Source organism: Hirundo rustica, chromosome 12 (genome assembly GCF_015227805.2).
Source record: "Hirundo rustica isolate bHirRus1 chromosome 12, bHirRus1.pri.v3, whole genome shotgun sequence".
NCBI classification, from domain to species: domain Eukaryota; kingdom Metazoa; phylum Chordata; class Aves; order Passeriformes; family Hirundinidae; genus Hirundo; species Hirundo rustica.
In genome coordinates, this window is record NC_053461.1 from 1,578,027 (window position 1) to 1,599,270 (window position 21,244).

Genomic DNA, 21,244 nt, shown 5'->3' on the forward strand with positions numbered 1-21,244 from the left:
TCAACCCTCCTCAATGAGACTTTTCAGAAGAAATGGATGAGGAAGTTGACAAATTAGGCTCAAATCACGCCTGCTGAAGAAGCAGCGTCCCAAATCCAACAACAGACACCCTAAATGAACTTTATGGTGGCAGTGCTCTCTCGTCAATGAAAGCACACATCATAAAATGCAGTGCTGCTTCAGAAGAGACGAGAGGCTCCATTTAAGGGACAACAATCTGCTTAGCAAATGCACAATCAAGGTAAACTCTTTCCTACATCAACACAAAAGGGGAATTTCCATGTGCCTGACAAGATTCTAAATCAAATGCCAAGAAATCTAAGCACAAGAAAATATTAGCTTTTTAGTCTTACTCAAACTGAAAATTAAATATCTTTTAGTTCTAAGCAAATACTATTTGTGTGCTGATTCTAGTTTTAAAAGTACTTCTTCAGTGAGTAGAACTGCCCTATTTACAAATAATAAACCTACTAAATATCATCATGCACAGAATCAGGTCCCTTAAGAAGCAAATTCACATCACAACTAGCTGTCCTCAGAGAAGGCTAAGGAATTATCATTAATTACAACAAGGTGCCAGAAGCAATTAAATAAAAAAGGTCAAATAAACCATTTTTTCTACCTCAGGGAAAACTTTAATCTGTGATCAGTTTGTTTGCCACATTTTAAGAACTGTTCTCAATTTATACTACTTTGTTTCCCACACAAGTACAGTGAGGCACCCCTTTACACTGAATCCAAAGGTAGTTTTGAAATTGTTTGAAAAAATATTGTTTTGAACAATTTTAATTCAAACTATCTTTTTTTTTTTTTCTTTTTTTCTTTTTTTTTTTTTTTTTAAATAACAGAGATAATGCAGAAGCACACACTGGCTGTGATCTTAACTGATTCCTTATCTGTATGTGCCTGGCCTGTGGAAGCAACTTTATGAGCAGCCTGGTATTCCTTCAAGCCTCACTTCTAAAAGTCCACTTTCTGAATTTTGCAGGAATTCTCTGGTTATTCAGAAGACAATTTTCAGGGTACTCTGGTGAAGTCAGACACAATAACACAACCCTGAGGGTTTTTTTAACTTCATAAGATCCACATGAAGGAAACTGTAACATATACTTAAAATAAAGTATCCGGTTATTCTGACATAAAACAATGGTTCCCAAACTTTCTGAGACAACAGACCACTGCTGATTTTCAAAATTTCTTACATTAATTACCATTATTCAGCAATCCCTACTAACATTCCATGGATCAGTCTTGTAATTACTATGAAAACACAGGGACATTGGTTAGAACAAGAGTACCAATCTTCCAATGACATTTATTGCTTCTTTCCATCTGTTTAACATTCACCTGTCCTTAACTTTGCAATAAGTAGTCACAAACAGCCTGTTTAAACACAAGTGTCCAGGGAACTGTTATGAATGGTTAATAAAATCATTTTCCTTGTGGGTAAAAAAACAAAGCCAAGTGATCTGTCACAGCTTCCCCCCTTGCCCTCCTTGCCAGATTCTGACTTGTAGAAACTTGAATCAAATTCTGAACGCACTCAAAAAATTTTGATGGAAAATGCTTGGAGGAAGCTACAGCAATCAGGAGTCTCATAATTTTCTTGTTCCATTAATTTGTTTTGTAAGTTTCAACAAGACTGCTGCCTTTTCCAGCGGCCATTTCTGCATGCCAAACCAAAAATGTTCTCACTCTTCCTTAATTATATGGCTGCGTAACAAGTCTACTTGAAAACCTTTTTAAGGCAAATAAGATCCTTTTTAGGGCTAAGTCACTCACATGAAGCAGCTCTCTGAAAAAATACTCAAACAAAACTGTGGGTTTATAGGCTCTTCATAAAAATTAAAAGGGCAAATGATTCATTGCACAGATATTTTGTAATGGTTTCATGACAGCAAAATAGGAATGCCAGTAAGTAGCCTCAAGAGGAAAAGTTGCTGCCAACCTCAGTTTTATAACCAAAAATAAGGCTATTATAACCACTACAAACAACCTTATCAAATTCTACCTTCTAGCATAGAAAGTCACTGAACATACTTGTTATTAGTTGCAGATATTAGAGCAAACCTCGAACGGAACACGCCCGGTATCTCCAAACACTCCTTCCTAAACTGCTTTGTTGAACTGATGTCCACTGGGAAATATCAAACTCAATTACATACACTGCCAAACAGCAAAATGAATTTGTGCAACTTCTGAAAGCCTTTCTGTTGTAAAATTAGGGAGCGTAAACAATTGCAGAGAAAAGCTCTTTTACAGGTCTCCTACATTCTGTTATGGTTTCCTTTCTTTCTGAATCACAAAGAACTGTGACATTCTTTTATGATCCCAACAGGAGCATAATTTGGCAGATCTTATCAAGTGTCTAATTGTTAAAGAAGCATAAAATGATTTTTGGTAGGCTAAATGTAATAAGTAATTAATATGCCGCAAAATTTCTCATTCCTAAAGAACATGTAAATATCAGCTTGCTAATTAAGTATATGCGTTCAGTGCAAAAAAAAACTCAATAAAAATTTTACTTTTACAGAAAAGAAGCTCAAAGCTAAGCCTCAGCAATCATTTCGAACACAGTTTTAACAGAAATTTCCAATCTTGATTGTGTTAAAAAAGAAAATATAAAATCTTGTTCTGATTAACCCATCAACTACAAACTAACAGAAGCATTTCTGATAGCGATGGAAGCTATGCAAGTAATATCTGACAATGGCTTGAAAAATGTCAGAGATGGAAGGATCCCTCCTCTCCACAGCTACGGTCTTAAATGTGTGTGACTCCACGTCTCCAGTCAAAGTTATAACACGTAAATTCCTAGAACAGCACTGGTGAGTACAGAGATTACCTTTATACACCAATTATTTCTATAGCAACACTCAAAAGTATGCTTTCATATCACCCAAAGGAGTCATTACTGATATTTAAATTTAACTCTTCCATACTACATGATTAACATTGTTGAACTCCAGCATTCTATTTTAATGCACATTTGATTAAAACTAGGTAGATAAAAAGATTACATATACAGAGTTGCAAAAGTAAATTTGTTTACCTTTTAGAAGAGCTACTTTGACAATAGGTTCATTTAGATCTTGGTCATCCATTTGAGCATCTAAAAAAAAATCCCACAGCTTTCAGAGAGCAAGCAGACTGCAGGCAGTTCTCATATACACATTCTTCACACGGAGAGAAGATTTTATGTCCTTCTCAATTTACAGGAGTCAAATTATGAAGCCACAAAACAGACAATAGTGCTGTAAGCTTGTCTCTGACTCCATTCTTTTAAGAAATACATATTCCATAATACAATCCATTCTTTTAAGAAAATGCTCATGATTACCTAGATTTAATTCAAGCTAATCAGAGGTTACAGAAATCCCAAACTCTTACCTGTAGTGTCGTCGCTGCTTTTTTCTTTGCTCGGGCTAAGAGTGTCAGAAAAATCATTTGATTCTTTGACTCGTGCTTGGTTCTCTGCAAGAGACAAGGAAAAGCAGCTACAGTCAATAAATGCTTTATCCATAGTTTCTCCTATACATCAAACTACTGCTAAACGTCAATAGAAAACAATTTGGTTCAAGAAACAGTTAAAAACCTGTTGGGTGCTTATTTCTTTGCAAGTCTGGGCTAAAATGGATTCCGCATCCCCAGCCTAGCCTCTAATAAAGGATGCAATTGCCTCGTGCACAGCTTGAATTTGGGTTAATGCTCTGTTCTTGCCAGCTGGAACGGTGGAAAAGCTGATTCAATCAGCAAACAAATAAGAAAAGAAAACTAGAACAATGCAGATACTGTAGCAAGTCAGAAACCGTTGTTAAGAATAAAACTTTGCTTCAGTATTTTGGACAAATAAAATAATAACAAGTCTTGTACATACTATACTGTTCAAAAGAAGTGTGATGTGAACCATTAAAGAATCACAGCAATATAAATTAATACACTAGCTTCTAGAAAGAATTTTCAGTTAAAATTGTATTAAGAGAAGCAGTGTAGGTTGTTTCCACAAAAAAAATTACCTTCATGAAATATCTATTCATATATAATTTCACACTTTATTACATCCAGCCTAGTGAAGCCACACAGTTGGTTCTTTTTTTGGTTTGCTGGATTTTTTTGTTGTTGGTTTTTTTTTTCCCCAGTTCTATATTTTCACTGGAGACCAAGTATTTTCAAAAGACAGGAGGATTTAATTACACGAGTGCATCTTGGTCCCACACAGAATTACCCCTGACTCAAAGTCTAAATATTACAGGTGACTGAAATACATTTTTTAAAATTTTCCTTAAAGAACAATTCTGGTTTATTTCTGATGGGTCCATTGGAAGAGGACACACCGGCTCTGGCGTGGGCTAACCCAGCAGGTGTGTCAGCAAGGGACTGTCACCAACATGCAGGTGAGGTGATGCAAAGCAAAACCTTTCTTGGCTGCCTGTTCAGAGCCCTGCTTTGACAGCACTGCTGCCCACCTGCAGGTTAACACAGGCTTCCTCTGAGTCTCAAGTTCCAGGCAGAGACATTATATGAAAAGGGGTCAATACAGCATTCCCAGTACACTGACTTCTGCCATCCATGGGAAAAGCACAGTGAACACAAATTCTATCACCACGTATAGACAGTATGCATACAACAATGAAGTACCAGGGCACAGGAAGAAAGAAGCACATCATAAATAAATCATGTTATACAACAGGGTTAGTGTATGAAAATAAGTAAAAACCAAGGGAATAATAAGACATCTTTTCAAGTAACGAGAATATACAGAACTAACTTCCCCCAAAACAAAAGAAGTGGAAAGTGGAGACAACCTGTGCGGCTACATGAGGAAATCAACATGACAGAACACAGGTTAAACAGAAAAAAACCCTCAAAGTTTTCTCAATCTAACATGAAAGTTTTCTATAACTCTGTGCCAGATTAGCATGCACTTGTACATGAAACAGAAGGCAGCAAGTAGAAACAAAGCAGCTGATGAAGAGCAAGACTTTTCCCATCCTAACGCAATTGAAATCACAGGAGAAGAGGAAGGGGTAAAATAATCTGTACAGTTAAAAGCACACTAGAGATTCAGACCTGGCAGGTACTCCAAACACAACTCCAATTTTAGCAGACTTCAAAATTCATAATGATTACTGTACTTAAACACTCATTCTTTGGGGGTGGGTAGTTCTTTGCTAAAACAAGAAGTTTAGGGTTAAGAAAGGGTTCTTATTTTTAGGAATAAGGTTTTTAACTAGTATCTAAAGGTGTTACAAATCAAAACATTTTGCATTATCATACAGAACCAAGTTCACAGCATTGTCACTAAAACTAATAATTACTAAACATAAAATAATACTTTTTTTTTTTTTAACTATTAAGAAAAGTATAACCTGAAAGCCTCACCCATGTCACTTTTATTAGCGGCCGATCCAGAAGCACTAAGCTGAGCAAGATCCATACCCAGCTAACTTTACCATATCTGGGCATCCATGGAAACACTGCTTTCCTACTCTGTGCAAAATGGGAGGAACAGTGCGAGTTCCAACCACTGAATTAATTCTCTCTCCCACAGCACCCCCTTATATACTTCCCACCCACCCACCCCTGGTACACCAGCTTCTCCCCTCCCTTCATGGATTCTCCCTCTCAGGAACAAGGCACAAAATATGAGGGACCAGAGGAAAGATGTACCAGCTCTACACGTGAAACAGCAGAAGACAGGCAAATTATTAGAAACCTGTTTCCTCTTCTGGAACCAGAGTTGTAAGCACAACACTCTTTTCTGTACTATATTATATCACAGCAGTTGGTCCTATTTCCCATAATAAAACTGAGCTGAATAAATATAGCCAAAGTGACAAAGTATATTAAAATGTGTTGACATCATACTTGATGAGTTAGAATATACTACCAAACACTAAAAATAGCTCAGAGCTTTGCAATAGAAACGGCATGCGAGTGCTATGTTACAGTTATTGTACGCATTTTTTTGCCAAATATGGCACCTTGTCTATAGCTTCCTCACAATACAGAAAGGAGTTAAAGGTGCCATTCCATGCATTGAAGGAAGAGAAGATAAATTAAAATGCCTCTAAAACGCTGGACCTTTTAACAAACTAACTTTTATTATTCATGTGTATTAAAAAGCTGCAAGAGAGGAGTGAGCCTGCAAGTCCAAACACCCTTACATTATTAGGCACTTGAGAAATATTGAGCTGAACGCTTGGTTGCAATCCTGACCATAGCACTGTAAGGTAAGCATGACTGTTCCTTGACAAGTCTTTTGTAAGCTCCTTTAATTTAACTTGCTTTACATATTAGAGAAAAGAGTTAGAGAGGCACAGATATATTTTACTTGGAAAAGACACATTTAGGAGGTTAATACTTATTTTAAAGTTATGAAGATGTAAGATAGAAAATAGTCAAATTAAAATACACTTTTAAATAAAACTTAAAACTACACCAAACATTATTTCCGTGTAGCACTATTATAAAACCAAAATCCTGTTTGGAGTTCATTCAGACACCAAATGAATTTACAGAAATTATTTTTTTTTTAAATGCATATTCAAGTAAGAACTCAGTCAATATTGAGACTAGCATTTCATGCACTCAATCTCCAAAAACGGTTTCCATTAAATCTTTTCAGCCTACAATGCTATTTGGAGTTCAGCAAACGATTTCCTTCCCTTTTATTGAACTTATCCTCAAATGAGTATTCAATCAAAACTGAAACTGCTGGCTTAACACAGAACATGCACCGAGTGACAGAAAAAGCATGCTTCAAAAACAGTTAAATAATCCAGAAGTCTAACCTTTCAAAAGCTTTGTTTCTTCCTCTTTGGTTAGATGTCCTTCATCTATGATCTTGTCTGCCAAACAAAATAAGTGTTATTTTCCAAGCTCAAGTTTTCCCTGCATCTACATAGAGTACATTCCATGACCAAATTAAAAGCTGATAATATTACTTCCTACTCAGGCTTGAACAAAACCTTTATTCTGGCACGGAATAATGAATCAGAGCAAACAAGCCTACCGGAACTCTGTGATACAGTGCATAATTATTTCTCCTTATTAACTTACATAATGCTGCACTTCACTAATGAGAATTTAGAAAAATTAATTTTGTGTACTTTAAAAAAAAAATCAAATTGGAAGCACCAAATAATTAATGCATTTCTCAAGTTTAGTTATCAAAAAAGGAATTTGAAGAGCTTGTTGCATGAAATAGGCATCCATCCACAATGCAGAAATCTAGAAATGCACCAGTGTAAAACAGCAATAGAGAAGTCCCCTCGACATCACAATTCCCTTAACAACACCTGTGAGAGGTACACAGAAACAGCCTTTCTTTGTTTAAACCTTTCAAGACAGCTGCACGAACCTCCAAAAAACTAGGAATGCATTACATTCAGGTTCAGGAAAAATGGAGTTTTTGTAAAAAGCCTGCTTTAGGGAAACCTACTCATGTATGTGAGGTGCACAAAAATCTTAAGAAGTGGAATTTGAGACTAGATTGCTGACTTCATCCTAACTCCTGCTAGGACATGAAGGTAAACAAGAACACCAAGGGAAGAACAGGATTGGATTAATCAAAGACACTAAAAAAGCTATTGAATAATTCATTTCCTTTAGCAGGTGAGATTTCATTATTTCTAATTCCTTAAGAAGCAATGCTGACACAGAAGTATCGAGGGTCCCATCTTACAGATCACATCCTCTATTTCTGTGTGGTAGGTTTTGCAGTTTAGTCCATACTGAAAGCTGTTAGTCCCTGAAACATCAGGCCTGAAGCTGCCTCTGCCTCCCCTCCATGCTCTCCCTGTCAGATCCCCAACAACCAGGCAGGGAATGCAGTTTGCTGGATACTCCATGTGCTGTCAGCAGGTAACTGAGACACAGAGAAGGCTGAATGAGCAGCACAAACAGGACAGCTCAGAATAAAGAAGCCGGATGACAGTAAATCCTCTTCAAATTTAAAAGAAATAATAATGATGAAAAAATAACAAAAATTTTAAAAATAAACTTTAGTCAGCATTTCCAGCTGCGGGTACCTCTAGAGATTAACTCATCCCTCTACTCCTCTGATGGCATGTTGCTGGAACTACGACAATTTAAGGACAGATCTGGGAGAAGACATCTTTTACAATCCGATATGGTAGACAAGCCTTTAGACAAAAAGCCCTGAAGTCTGAAGAAGGGTTTTCATGGCCTAAGGTTGCCCTGTCCTCTGCCCTCCCCCACACAGACAGATAAACCAGCCTAAAAGAGATGTTCCCACCACCTACTTTTATCTACAAACATTACCCTGCATCAGTGTAACATTTTACTAATGCTGCTTCAGAAACACATGGAACAGGACACTGGATTTTCAGAACTGGCTTTAGGTCTTGAGCAACTACAGGAGATCACTCATCATCCAAGTTGAGAACAGCCTTGAGCTCCTCAGAGTTGGTGACAATGACTGTGCCTAGACCGAGGAAAGCACTGGAGAGGGAATCAAGTTACTGGCAGCCACAAGTCAGGAGCTCAAGTGATATCATGAGTCCTCTTCCATTTTAAAATAAAATAAATCTAAACAAAAGACTTCAGATATCATTGTTCCAGGACTCAGCTGTGGCTGAAGAGGAGTGGAAGGGAAGGCAGCAAGGAAAAACTGAGGAATTCTCATAGTAGATCTAAATAAAACAGCTGAAAGCAACTAAAGTAGATTTCAACTGCTTGATCTGAAGGGGTAACACCTCAACCATGTTAAACTGCTAGCTTAAAATAGGTTTCTGTAATCAGCTTACAGAGTTAAATTTAGCAGGATGAATTGATGGATCTTTTAGCTTTCACAATTCAGTTACTGCTAAACCCCGAATAACTGCAGTACAAAACAGAAACTACCTTTCTTGACACAGATGTTTTCCAAACTGAAACTTCTGCAGCAGGTCTTTACGCTCCCTTTTCATGACTAAAAGAATCTGCGGGCATGGGGGTTTTTGGCTTTTTTAAATCTCCATGGTGGCTTATTGTTTTCTAGTGTCTGTAACTGATTCCACCGTTTGTACAAAGGGTGTCTCCTTTCTTCAGCCAAGACCTTGAGCAGCAGCACACGAGTATCTGTCCAGCCTGACCCAAAGCTGAACAGACAGCGTTTTGCATTTGGTGACTGACACCTCTCCTAACTTTCAGAACAAGAGAACATTCCCTGTGCTTCAAGAATGCTACCATTAATATATGGCAGAAGACACCAAAAAAGTAGTTTATTTCAGCATGCTGGTATTGAGATAATACACAGAAAATTGGATGTTGGTATTGCCAAACTCCATAGAATCTTATTTTTCACTCTTACCACCCTCGTCACTAAAAATGGCAGAATCCAGACAACAATGGGAAAGAAAATATGAAGAGACATCTTCTTTAAAACATCTCTTTCAAATACCTCCATTTTTTTTTACTGTTTCAGAAAACTTCATAAACCTGATTTGCTTTTAAATCAATTTGTGTTTTCCCTGAATCAAGACATGCAATCTTGCCTACCAAAATATAAATTAGGGGGAGGATCCTAGCTTTAATTTCTGGCAAAAAGAACTTTAGCATTCATGCTATCCAGTCCCTACTTAGCAGAAAGCAGAGAGGTACATATAAACTAATGTTTTTACTGACACAATCTACTGTGAAGTTCAGCTTTCAGTTTGCCTTTAAGATAATTAGTATTTCCCCTTGCAGCTTAAAGCCAACTTTCCTTAAGGTTTTTAGGCATTTCCTGTATTTTCAATTTAAGAACTCTAATTTAGATTTAGGTTGTCTATCAGGGCGTGCAATATAATAGCTAAGATCTGTTAACGTTACAATTACCACTTAAGGAACATGGCCTCTCTACATTTATATTTTGGCATCAAGACAGTTTTTCAAGTAGGCTAGGCTTAAAAACCAATAAAAAACCTGTCCATCAACACACAAATTTCCAATGTTCTGAAAAATGTGATACTAAACAGCTTTAACTTTACTTGACACCTGCAGTCAAAGAAAAAGTTAAAAATAACCATTCAATCCATCCAAAAACTACTACTAATAAATTTGCAAAAATCAGGTTGGTGAAAAGAAAGAAGTCGACTTGCACTTAAAATCAAAACTTTGTGATTTTTGCAAAAATCACAAAGTAAGGGAAAAAAATAAGGGCACAAATAAAGAAGGGTTAGACTGGAGTGAAAGACAGGAAGTCAGCAGGGCAACAAATCTCACTTTGGTCTATACATCATCACTTTTTTGCTAATAATGCATATCATGTACGTATCAAAAAAGCAGCACCGTGACTTCTGCTCTTGATAACACTCATTTCCACCAGTGGTTACTAAAAAGAAGCTATGGAATGAGCAACAAGTGAACTGGATGTAATGATCAGAAAGTAAGACTTCCCAGATCATTCAGAGCCAGATTTCGTAACAATCCACAGATGTTAGAGATCAGGACACATTACTGGATGATATTGTGAGCACACTGTGCTTAAAAAATAAAAATAATGACATAATAGCTTCAGAAATCTACAGAAGCTGGATTTTACAAACCATCTGGTTTCTGGGATTTTTATGACATCATTATTGTTTAAGTAATAAACTCGCTCCTTTCTCAGTACTTAAACCTCTGGGCAAAACCCCAACGAACTACCACATACTGAACTATATATTCTTGTTCCGTATCGCCAATCTTTATGATATTGTTCTACATTATTTGCTGCGTGCCTTAAAACTTGACTTCCTGACAATCTCTGGAACTGTAATTTTTCTCCCCAGGAGTCCCCAACCCTTGATGTTACACGGAGCAAAGCACAGGAGCAGGACTGAAGGGCAGCATTTACATACAAAAGGAAAAGAATAGATCCGACGGTTTGCAGTTTTTAACCTCGTGATATTGTGAAGCCTGACTGAACGTATCTGAATGTGGAAAAGGCAAACTTTTGGTCCAAGAGAAAATAAAAGGGTCAATGATTTGAATTTTTTCTTGATGTGCCAGTAAAAACTTAGGCTGTCACAAAACCCACAAAATACTGGACCCTTGTGAACTCATACTCATTCCTTTAAAACGGAAGCAGTCGAGGCCTCGCAGGGTCTTCACTCTGTAGCCTTCAATGTCTTAAGAAAGGATAGGCATAAATCCACTCATCTTAATTTTACTCTTATTAGTACCCCTTTTACATCTTAGAATATTTTACTAGACACTGTCGATCACTTTTCCTTCTCAATAGCGACAGGACTGGTCGCATTTAGTTTGTGGAAGTGATACCAAACTACGCTTTGCCAAAATAGGTTACACTAACTTCCAAACAATGAAAACAGAAACCCATTTGTATCTGAATATCACACAGTGTGCTCTTCACGTTCTAGACAAATAAAAAATGTTTACTCAAGCATTTAACTTCATTTTTATATACTGCAAAAAAGAAGATTCATACAAGATCTTTGCAAAATTTAGAATTATTTTAAACTGCAGCCTGACATAAGACAGCTACTAGTCATTAATTTTTTTAAACAAACTTTTTTCAAATAAATAAAATTTTAATTTTCTCAGACCAACTTTAGCAGTACCATGTCATCTGGTTTATGGCACTGCAATCTGGATCACAAGCTGCAAAATCAAAGAAGTCTGCTACACTTCCTCATGAAAATTTGAGAGGAAGGAGTCCAATGGGCATTATGTCAAAAGTGATCCTGTCTTATTTCTGCTTCTAAATGCTTCTCTGCTCAATTTTAGGTACATAATTCCTATAAACTCTGAAGTAAAAAAAGAAGCAGATTTTCTTCAAGTTTAATAGCACTTTGCTTCTCTTCATTCTAATGATATTTTTCCTTCCAGTAGGCAAAAAATATTAACATCTTCAGTTTTTCCTTAATTATAGATGTGCAGACAGAGCTGTTTCATTACTCATTTTCAAAAGCATTTGCTTTGAAAAACACACTTCACATTCCAGAACAACACATCTTCCTAAAGACTGGTATTAAGATTTTCTGTTTTTCTTAGAACAGTCTCTTGGATTTCCACATACAAACTATGGACTTGTTTCCCCTTCTGTTCTTTTGTTACAACTAATTTGGAGAATGTTAAGGCCTTTAATTACCAGATCAGTTATAGATATGTGAAAAGGCACCTCATTCTCGGTCCTTCTGCTGCCTGTGATGTTTGTTAAAAATGACAGATTTCAACTTAATTTGTCGCAGGTGAAAAATTACACTCAGTTTTAATCGCCATGTGGCAATATCACCATCCTTTTGTTGGTCAGAGCACAATAATGAATGAACTGAGAAGAGACAATGTGACCATCAGTTTGCAAGAGCAGCAATATCCTATTACTGCATCTACCAAACATCTGCTTAATACCACAATGCCACAATTCTATGCTTAGAAAATTTCTGCTACTACAGAAATATTAAATAGTAGTGACAAATTCCAGTTTCATCCACCTTTTCTGTGTTTTCTGTTGTTTTTAAAGCAAATGTGAACACTCTTGTACTCACTCTGACATTCTATGAACTGATGAATAAAAGTGCAGTCCCCTCCACTCTTTGAAAGAAAGTGCTCTAGTAGAGAAAGAAACACTTCAGTTTACATCTTCTTATCATTTTCCAATTGAGGCAACAAAAAATTTGAAAGGCATATTAACAATATTCGTCAGTGTATTCACAATGGAATTTGAATCAAATCTGAGTTAATATGCAAGCAGACAAGACGTGAAGTTGAAATGATGTCTGAGTGATAGTAGGAAATAGATTACTCTTTTGAACTGACCAGAAGTAAGAAGTACTTCAGCTGCATTTTCAAAAGAAACATGCTTTTAACTTATATTCTTCATCATTTTTATTAGTTTTAGAAGAGTATTTTAAAAGTTTTTCATTAATCTTCATGTTGATTCTTCATATCTAACACTCTCTATCTTAAAAGTGTCATTGAATATATGCCTGTAGTTCTTGAACAGTTTCACTCTGAAAAGACAGTTCTGCAGCAGAGTTCCTAAGACTGGCCTCACTTCCCAGGTTTACTCAAGTCCTTGTTCAGCTCCCAACTCCATCAGAATCCTGCACCTCTTCAAGGTGCAGACACTTCTCTTCTGAAGAGCCTCAAAAATCCTTTGACCAAGAGTCCAGCAGTGGGAAAAGGCTGTCATTAGCACAAACATTCCAACCAAAATGTGCAATCATTAGCTCTGACATCAGAAGCTCAACTGCAATACTAAGCTTTACTATTATTTCAAGGTTACTCTGAAAAGTCAACTTTTTAAACCCAGAAGGACAGAGCTTTTAAAAAACACCACCACGGCTGTAAAATTTATTTTCCATATCTAAGCGTCCTTGTGTTTTCTTTTCATTTTTACCTGGTCCTCTAAGTGACTGTATACAAATTTCTCCTATCTTTCTTTCTTTAATACACGGCTCACAAAATTTAAAGATGAAAGCCAGGTGTGGTGCAACACACTGAGAAAAATACCACTTTTTGAAACAACTTAGATCTACACAACTTGTATCAGGGGCTTGCCGTACAAACAATTTCCTGTTTTCTGCACCAGCTTTTCTGTATGTGCAATGGGAGAAAATGAATGCCTGTCATCCTCTAATTAAAAGCCTCTGGAGAGGCTATGAGTTCTTAGCTCCTCTGCTCTGAATATAGCTCTTGACTGCTACAGCCACAGGAAAAAGTAATGATGTAAAACCATTATTCTTGTCATGGCCAGGCAGGGTGCCTGCACACACACTTGGAGAGAAAGAGAAACAAAAAGAATTTTTAAAAGCATAGTAATTTTACATGCATTTTGCAGTTCTCCTCTTTCATCCCCAAATCTTGGGAATTGCTCAATCTGCATTATAAACCCAAAAATCATAGCTCTTCCAAAATAATGCAAAAGTACACAGAAAAAAAAGCAACAAAACACACACACACACAAAAAAACCCCACCAACCAAAAAACCCACACCCCAACAAAAAGCCCAGCAGTAACTGCTTCCTGCTGCTTTTAAGGGAACAAAATCCAAAATCTGGCAGAGCAAATCACTGCCCATCTGTTATACAAGGGCTACATAAGGGACTGGAAGATGCAAAAAGGCACAGGCAGCCATGAAGAGAACACAGAGCAGCAAGCTGTAAAATGCCAGAGAAATGGGGATGGGTTGGGTATAGCAGAGATTAGAAAAATGTACAACAGACAGAATAATGAAAAACCACGCTAAAAGACAGAATAATGGAATAGCACGGTATGTGCATGACAAAAAAAGGTAATATACAGAAAAAGAGCTTGAATGAGCAGATATACATTGTCTGTACTCAAAGAAAAAAAACCTGGCAAACAGCTTCCTAAAACTTCCATGTTTAAGCACAAGTTCCACTGTTACTCATAAGATGGAGGAATCAATCTTGTCATGCATCAATTCAGATGACACTGACTCTTGTACAACCCCAAGTAAGTCCAAAAGGGATTGCTTCTTCACCTCTGACCAAAAAAGTGAGTTTCAGTGATATAATGATATTTGATATAATCACATAATGATTTTTAAATGGGCAGTTTTAAAATTTGGACTTGTAAAAGGTATTTGTATTTAAAAATATCACATGACATTCCTACCAAAAATTTTAAAACAAATAAAAGGTGTTTATTTAAAAAAAGTCAAATCTAGTATTATGTTATAAATTATTCCTCTATAAAAGAATTTATATTTGAAGTTAAAGCTCAACAGCTTTTACTAAATATTTCAAATTAGCTCTAGTTTAAGAAAGAGAAAAGCAGATCTATTTCTTAGCCATTCTATCAAATATTAAGCTATTACCAACCTAAAATTATGCATCAGCAAGATGGATCAATCTACATAAAAAAAAAAATAAAATAATCTCATGGCAGTGTAGAGAAGTGGGAACAAGCATGAAGTCCTGCTTGCTAACCTCAGGATGCACCACAGCCAAGTGCCTAAAATGCTGAGACACTTGGGGGCAAGCAGTACTCTCAGCTTTAGGTGAGGTTTTGGTGCAGCTCCTGCAGGTGTTTAACAGAGGCTTCCTCCTGCTCCCAGTAAGGACCAGCCATGAGGTTATGTCATTATTAACTTGCGATTTTGCTATTGGTCTCCCTAGTTAAGAACCTCACAGTTTACAAATATGCATATGGATCTTTAAAATTCTGTTTCAAAAATATATAAATTCAGGAATCCTTAAACACTGTGAATATTGGAACCATAAGTTCTCTATATAGGTCCCTAAACCTTCAGACCAATGCTACTACCATTCCTCAGATTGCAGAAGCAAGCTACGTGAAGGAAAAAATTTAAATTGACATAAGAGGACAAATATATCTCAGCCAATTAAACAACCTGGAATCATAACTGGACTATTTTTTGCTATATGTAATACTGGACAATTGCACTCAAAAAACCTCTGTTTACTTTAAGACATGTGAGCTAAAATATTTGACTCTAACTGGCCTTTAAAAAACCCTATCACTTAGTTTAAACTGTTTTAATTCCTGTTTCACATAAAGATACTTCTGAGTTTAAAAAAGTTAGTTTCCACTGTTTATAAATTTTATATACTCACATTTTTCATATTAAAGTTATAAAAAACTAAGTTTTGCTGACTTTATTTAACATACTCAGCTTTACTAGAAAAACACTGTATGCCTATGTGTTGCAAGGAAAAACAATCAATGAGTTCTCCACTTTCTTGTGTCACAACCCTGACATCATTCAACCAGCGGACTCTACTGATTCCAGCGACAGCCCGTCACAAACAAAAAAATAACCCAACAAAAAATGACAGCCTCCAAGTGGTTTTGCTGTATTTTACAGAACTGTCTAAAAACAATGTGACTGGAAGTTTGAGGAGGAAAAAAAAAAATCTGCTCAGGAGTCAACAAATTCATTTGCAAACAGAAAAAAATCCAAGCAAAACTTTATAGAACATTTTGATTTTGTCCATTTTCAAACATCAACTGTAACACAAAAGGTAGCCTTCAGATACACTACCTTTTTCTGTGCTCCCATTAATTTTAGGTATGAAGTCGTCAACTTGTACGCCTAGGATTAAGAAAGGGCATTATTTTTGGAACCAAGAAAAATATTTTGGGTTTTGTTTCTTTATAAATACAGCATTTTGAAATGTACCTGGCTTTTCATACCACCTCCTCAATAGTACCTAACCAGACAAACCAGGCAAGGTTTGATGCGCTTCCTAGTACAGATCACGCTGCTGTTTGTTCACACATCTAAGAGGTTATTAACTCCAAAGAATTACTGCCTATTACATACAAATACATGTCTGTATTTATATATAAAAAGTACTTTAATGGCTTGAAGGTCCCTCCAAGCCCCGGGCCAGAGCACAAACCCGCAGCAGCGGCACCCTCTGCCGGCCCTGCCCCGACACGGACCCGGCAGTCCCGGAGAGCTCCGTGCTGCCAGAACTGGCCATCGGAACTGCTTTCTGCCAGGAGAGCTCCCTGCTGCCAGAACTGGCCAGAACTGCTTTCTGCCAGGAGAGCTCCCTGCTGCCAGAACTGGCCAGAACTGCTTTCTGCCAGGAGAGCTCCCTGCTGCCAGAACTGACCAGAACTGCTTTCTGCCAGGAGAGCTCCCTGCTGCCAGAACTGGCCAGCAGAACTGCTTTCTGCCAGGAGAGCTCCCTGCTGCCAGAACTGGCCAGAACTGCTTTCTGCCAGGAGAGCTCCCTGCTGCCAGAACTGGCCATCGGAACTGCTTTCTGCCAGGAGAGCTCCCTGCTGCCAGAACTGGCCATCGGAACTGCTTTCTGCCAGGAGAGCTCCCTGCTGCCAGAACTGGCCAGCAGAACTGCTTTCTGCCAGCAGAGCTCCCTGCTGCCAGAACTGACCAGAACTGCTTTCTGCCAGGAGAGCTCCCTGCTGCCAGAACTGGCCAGAACTGCTTTCTGCCAGGAGAGCTCCCTGCTGCCAGAACTGGCCAGAACTGCTTTCTGCCAGGAGAGCTCCCTGCTGCCAGAACTGGCCAGAACTGCTTTCTGCCAGGAGAGCTCCCTGCTGCCAGAACTGGCCATCGGAACTGCTTTCTGCCAGGAGAGCTCCCTGCTGCCAGAACTGGCCAGAACTGCTTTCTGCCAGGAGAGCTCCCTGCTGCCAGAACTGGCCAGCAGAACTGCTTTCTGCCAGGAGAGCTCCCTGCTGCCAGAACTGGCCAGAACTGCTTTCTGCCAGGAGAGCTCCCTGCTGCCAGAACTGACCAGAACTGCTTTCTGCCAGGAGAGCTCCCTGCTGCCAGAACTGGCCAGAACTGCTTTCTGCCAGGAGAGCTCCCTGCTGCCAGAACTGGCCAGAACTGCTTTCTGCCAGGAGAGCTCCCTGCTGCCAGAACTGGCCAGAACTGCTTTCTGCCAGGAGAGCTCCCTGCTGCCAGAACTGGCCAGCAGAACTCTTCCTTCTGCCAGACACCGAGACTACAAGATTATCACAACAAAAGTAACAGAACGGCAAACCCGGAAACCGGCTTGAAACGAGAAATTGATCACACCTACCTAAGCTGTTGTGTTCTTTAAGAGTTTTCTCTTGAAGGTGTTCTAACCGTACTGTAAACAGAAGTCCAAGAAAAAGGTATTTCACAGATTAAAAGAAAAAAGCAAATAATCAAAATTTCTTCCCTGCTATTGACTAACCTTGTAAAGCAGTCAGCCGCTCATTAGTAAAGTCATTATCGGCTTGCAGAGCTTCTATTTTTGCTTGAAGCTCTTGCTCTCTTTCTTCCATTTCATCTATTTTATGCTGCAATTCCTTTTTCTCAGCCAGTCCTTTTTGTTGGATTTCTTCTTGTCTTCCTTCTGCTACCTGCTCAAAAAGATTTTTAAAATCCCCCCAAAAAATCAAAATTAACATGTGGAAGAATAGATCTTGATTTTTATATAACTAAATGTACATAAGTAACTTTCTTTGCTAATCAGATAAAGAAAATTTTAAAAAATGCAAAATCTATTACCTTTATACAAATTTCACTTCAAGCAGACTGATAAAATCTCAAAATATCTTAGCTAACTTTTTGACTGAGGAATATCAGTTTTACAGTGGCAGTAAAGGACCTTAGAACTAAGAAATGCCCAAAGTCTCCAGCACCTCAATTTAATCAAAACCCAAGAACCTTTCTGAACTGAACGTTTGAACCTTGATTGAAAGCCACATCTTTTTCCTTGCTGGATCTCAAGAACATAAATTTTAAACAGTCTTCTCCCTCAAAACTAGGCAGTAAGTTTCAGTTTTGATCCTTCTGGGTATACTCATCATCACTAGTGATCAACCCATTACTGGGAAACCAAATGCCTTAAAAGCAGCAGTTTAACACTTTAATTTGGAAAGAAAGATTTTTCTGAGGTACTGAACTAGGAACCTAGATTCCAATTCCAGTATTTATCCAAGATAAATGCAACAACTGTCTCAGGTCTCCAGAGATAACACCATTACCTTTCTCCTTCACAATTCCTACTTATCTAGATTGGAGACTCTTGGAGAACAGGCTTTATCATAAAGTGATTATTCTATGCAGAGAGCATAAAGGACCTTAAATATACATATACTCAGGTATTTAGTTTAATATCAAACTTGATAGCAAGATGGAAGATGAGCCATATTATTACAATGTGGTGGACTAGTTATGTTTGTCATAACTACACAAAGAAGCAACATGAAATGAAAATTTATTTCTAATTCTAGATTTTTTCCCTCTTACCTTTGAGATGTTTAGCTTGAATGTTATTCGTCCAAATAAAAGCAGCTGGACCTAAATTTTATACTACACATAATTTTATACTATAATATATTTCAGCCCCCAAAATATGGTAACTTTCAAAGTAAACAAAGATGGAACCTTTTGAGGAAATTACTTAACTGATGACAGTTTCAATTACATTAAAATGCAACTTAGAGAATATGTAGATTATATGCATGTTTCTATTGTTAACTGTAGTCTAACAAGTTTCTTAACTTTTTGTTTGCTGCATTAGAAATTAAACTGTAATTATTTGTTCCATTTATCACAGTTCTGTCCTAAGTCAGATGAAATTCTGTCATTACCTTTAGCTTGTCAGAAAGATCTTTAATTTCATTTACAGCTCCATTGTACTTATTAGCTAATTCCCTTAATTCTTCCTGAGTCCGCTCATTCATTTCTTTCAGGTGTGTACATTCATCTTCTGTATTACTTAAACTCCGCTGTAAGACAGAATTATTATGCAATAAATAATAGCCAAAGACAGACAATAAACTATCAAACACTGCAGATGATCAATTTTTTCCAAGCACCATATAGGCACAGGATGCCAACTAGTCTTATGAGACTTGGTCAAGAGTCCAAGGGAAAATAGCAAATAATTATAAAGGAAAAGACAATAAAGGAAAAGAGAAAAAATGTGATATATTATAGGGGCAGAAATCTTACTTCAAAAGAGAGTCTAACACTAACTGTAAAAGCTCATTTAAAAGCTCCTTTTAAGCATATTTTGTACACGTGGTTATGTTTCCAAAAGTGCTGCAGTTTAAACAAGGTCCTACAGCATTTTTTTTAATGCAGGTATGTAATTTTCCCTGTGTATGTCCCACACAGAATAACTTCTGTAAGACAGCATCATGAATTTTGAAAGCAGGGAGAAAAGGGAAGAGCTGGAAGAATAGTTTCTCGTTAATGGTTTAACAATCTTAGTCCCATCCAGCAGGAGAAATAAACACTGCTACTTAGCATCCTGCAAGTTTCAGAGTACAACAGATACTGTCATACTACAGCAAGAAAGCAGGGGTCTAAACAGCAGCAGTTACAACTATTTCAGCACTTCCAGAAGACCGGGAATGAAACTTTAGTACCTCCACTTCAGACAATTTTCTGACCACTTCAATTTTCTCCTGAAGGACCCGCCTCAGGGACTCTTTGGCTGTTGTCTCATAGTTGTGTTTGTCCTCCTGTAATGCTATAAGCTCTTTTCGTATACTGTCTTCTGTTTGATTCTGCATATACAAAATAATTCAACAACAGAATAATTACTGGTTTGGTCATTAAATTAATTAGATTGTGATAAAGCCTCTTCTATTAAAAACATTTAGCAAGCTCTGTTAGATGAGGAAATATTATGTACAAATCAGTGATAAATGATTCTTGACATGACTAGGTATAAATAAGTTTTTTTGAAGTGTACATACAGCAGCATACATTTATCAGTTTTGATCCCAGGAAAATTATGGCACTTTTTTTGGGCACTGCTACGACAATGTCAAGCCTAGTAGACATAGAACACGACAAACCAGGTCCCAGAGGTAAACAGGACCTGCAGAAATAGTTCTTACAAGGGAGATAGTTGAGACGAAATAGAAATAAAATAAAAATTGAAATCCAAGGCAGGCATAGATGGCCCAAACAATAATCAGGGCAGCACATATTTGTAACTCTGAATATCAGACAGGACACGGGCAATGAGAACAACAGCCACTTACGGAGATGCCTTGAAATACAGAGCAGATGTACAGTTTTTGTGCTACTCAGATTATCAGTCACATAGGCTCATTCTGGAGAGTTTATGTTTCAAATGCTACAACTTTCAAAACACTTGAAAAGAGCTGCCTTTCAGCATTCATAACATTTGACTTTAAGTGAGCCACCTACCTTTGAACAAGCCTGTAACTGATTTCCCATAACCTCTAGTCTCGATAGCAGCCTGTCTTCATCTATTAAAGCCTAGAAAAAAAGAAGTATCACCTTAGAATTATCACATGCTTAATGTAGTGCCAGTAGAGTTCTGCTTTAAAGATCTGAATTCTGCTGGAGTACTTACTGCTAATAGCTATTTCAAAGGTACACGACCACTAAATTTATTGAACATTGTCTTTTGTACCATTTTAGAGAACCACCATGAAGTTTTTATTATTTCTGCTGCTTTTTCCCTCCATTAACAGCTAAAATTCATATGGCAGTGCACAGTTCAGTCCATAAGGATGCCTGCAGATACCTGCCAACTAGTATCTGAAGCCTCTTGTGTGACAGCAAGTAGTCGCTGAAGGGTTGCCAGCTTCTGTTCCAACATTTGTTCCCGATGTAAGGCTTCCTGTGAAGAGAGCAGGGCACCAGTCAGTTCAGCTAGAACAACTCAGGAAATCAGAAGCAACAGAAGAGATCCCAAAAAATACAATAAAAAAAGGAAATGTGAGTAGCAAACCCTAAACTTATTCAAAACCATAATAAGCCCATTCCATTTTATCTGTCCACAAATTTATTGGGATAGTTTAATTAAAAAATGCTATCCTATAACCT

At 37.5% G+C, this 21,244-nt stretch overlaps 1 protein-coding gene across 23 annotated transcripts in view; it reads right to left on the reverse strand.

The window, feature by feature from the left end:
- The window catches only part of SLMAP (sarcolemma associated protein), a 93,889-nt gene that overhangs the window by 32,673 nt on the left and 39,972 nt on the right, over positions 1–21,244 (reverse strand). For 5 of the 23 annotated variants that reach the window (XM_040076319.2, XM_040076328.2, XM_040076317.2 and 2 more), the window contains exons 6-16: positions 20,943–21,038; positions 20,600–20,671; positions 19,807–19,947; positions 19,024–19,161; positions 17,619–17,787; positions 17,481–17,531; positions 15,962–16,012; positions 12,477–12,539; positions 6,795–6,851; positions 3,391–3,474; positions 3,053–3,112 (exon numbers count right to left, since the gene is read on the reverse strand). In XM_040076319.2, the coding sequence (XP_039932253.1) occupies positions 3,053–3,112; positions 3,391–3,474; positions 6,795–6,851; positions 12,477–12,539; positions 15,962–16,012; positions 17,481–17,531; positions 17,619–17,787; positions 19,024–19,161; positions 19,807–19,947; positions 20,600–20,671; positions 20,943–21,038 (982 nt within the window). Of the gene's footprint in view, positions 1–3,052; positions 3,113–3,390; positions 3,475–5,382; positions 5,522–6,794; positions 6,852–12,476; positions 12,540–15,961; positions 16,013–17,480; positions 17,532–17,618; positions 17,788–19,023; positions 19,162–19,806; positions 19,948–20,599; positions 20,672–20,942; positions 21,039–21,244 lie in introns of those variants that run through there. The other 18 variants (XM_040076320.2, XM_058422251.1, XM_058422246.1 and 15 more) reach the window with 10 other exon arrangements.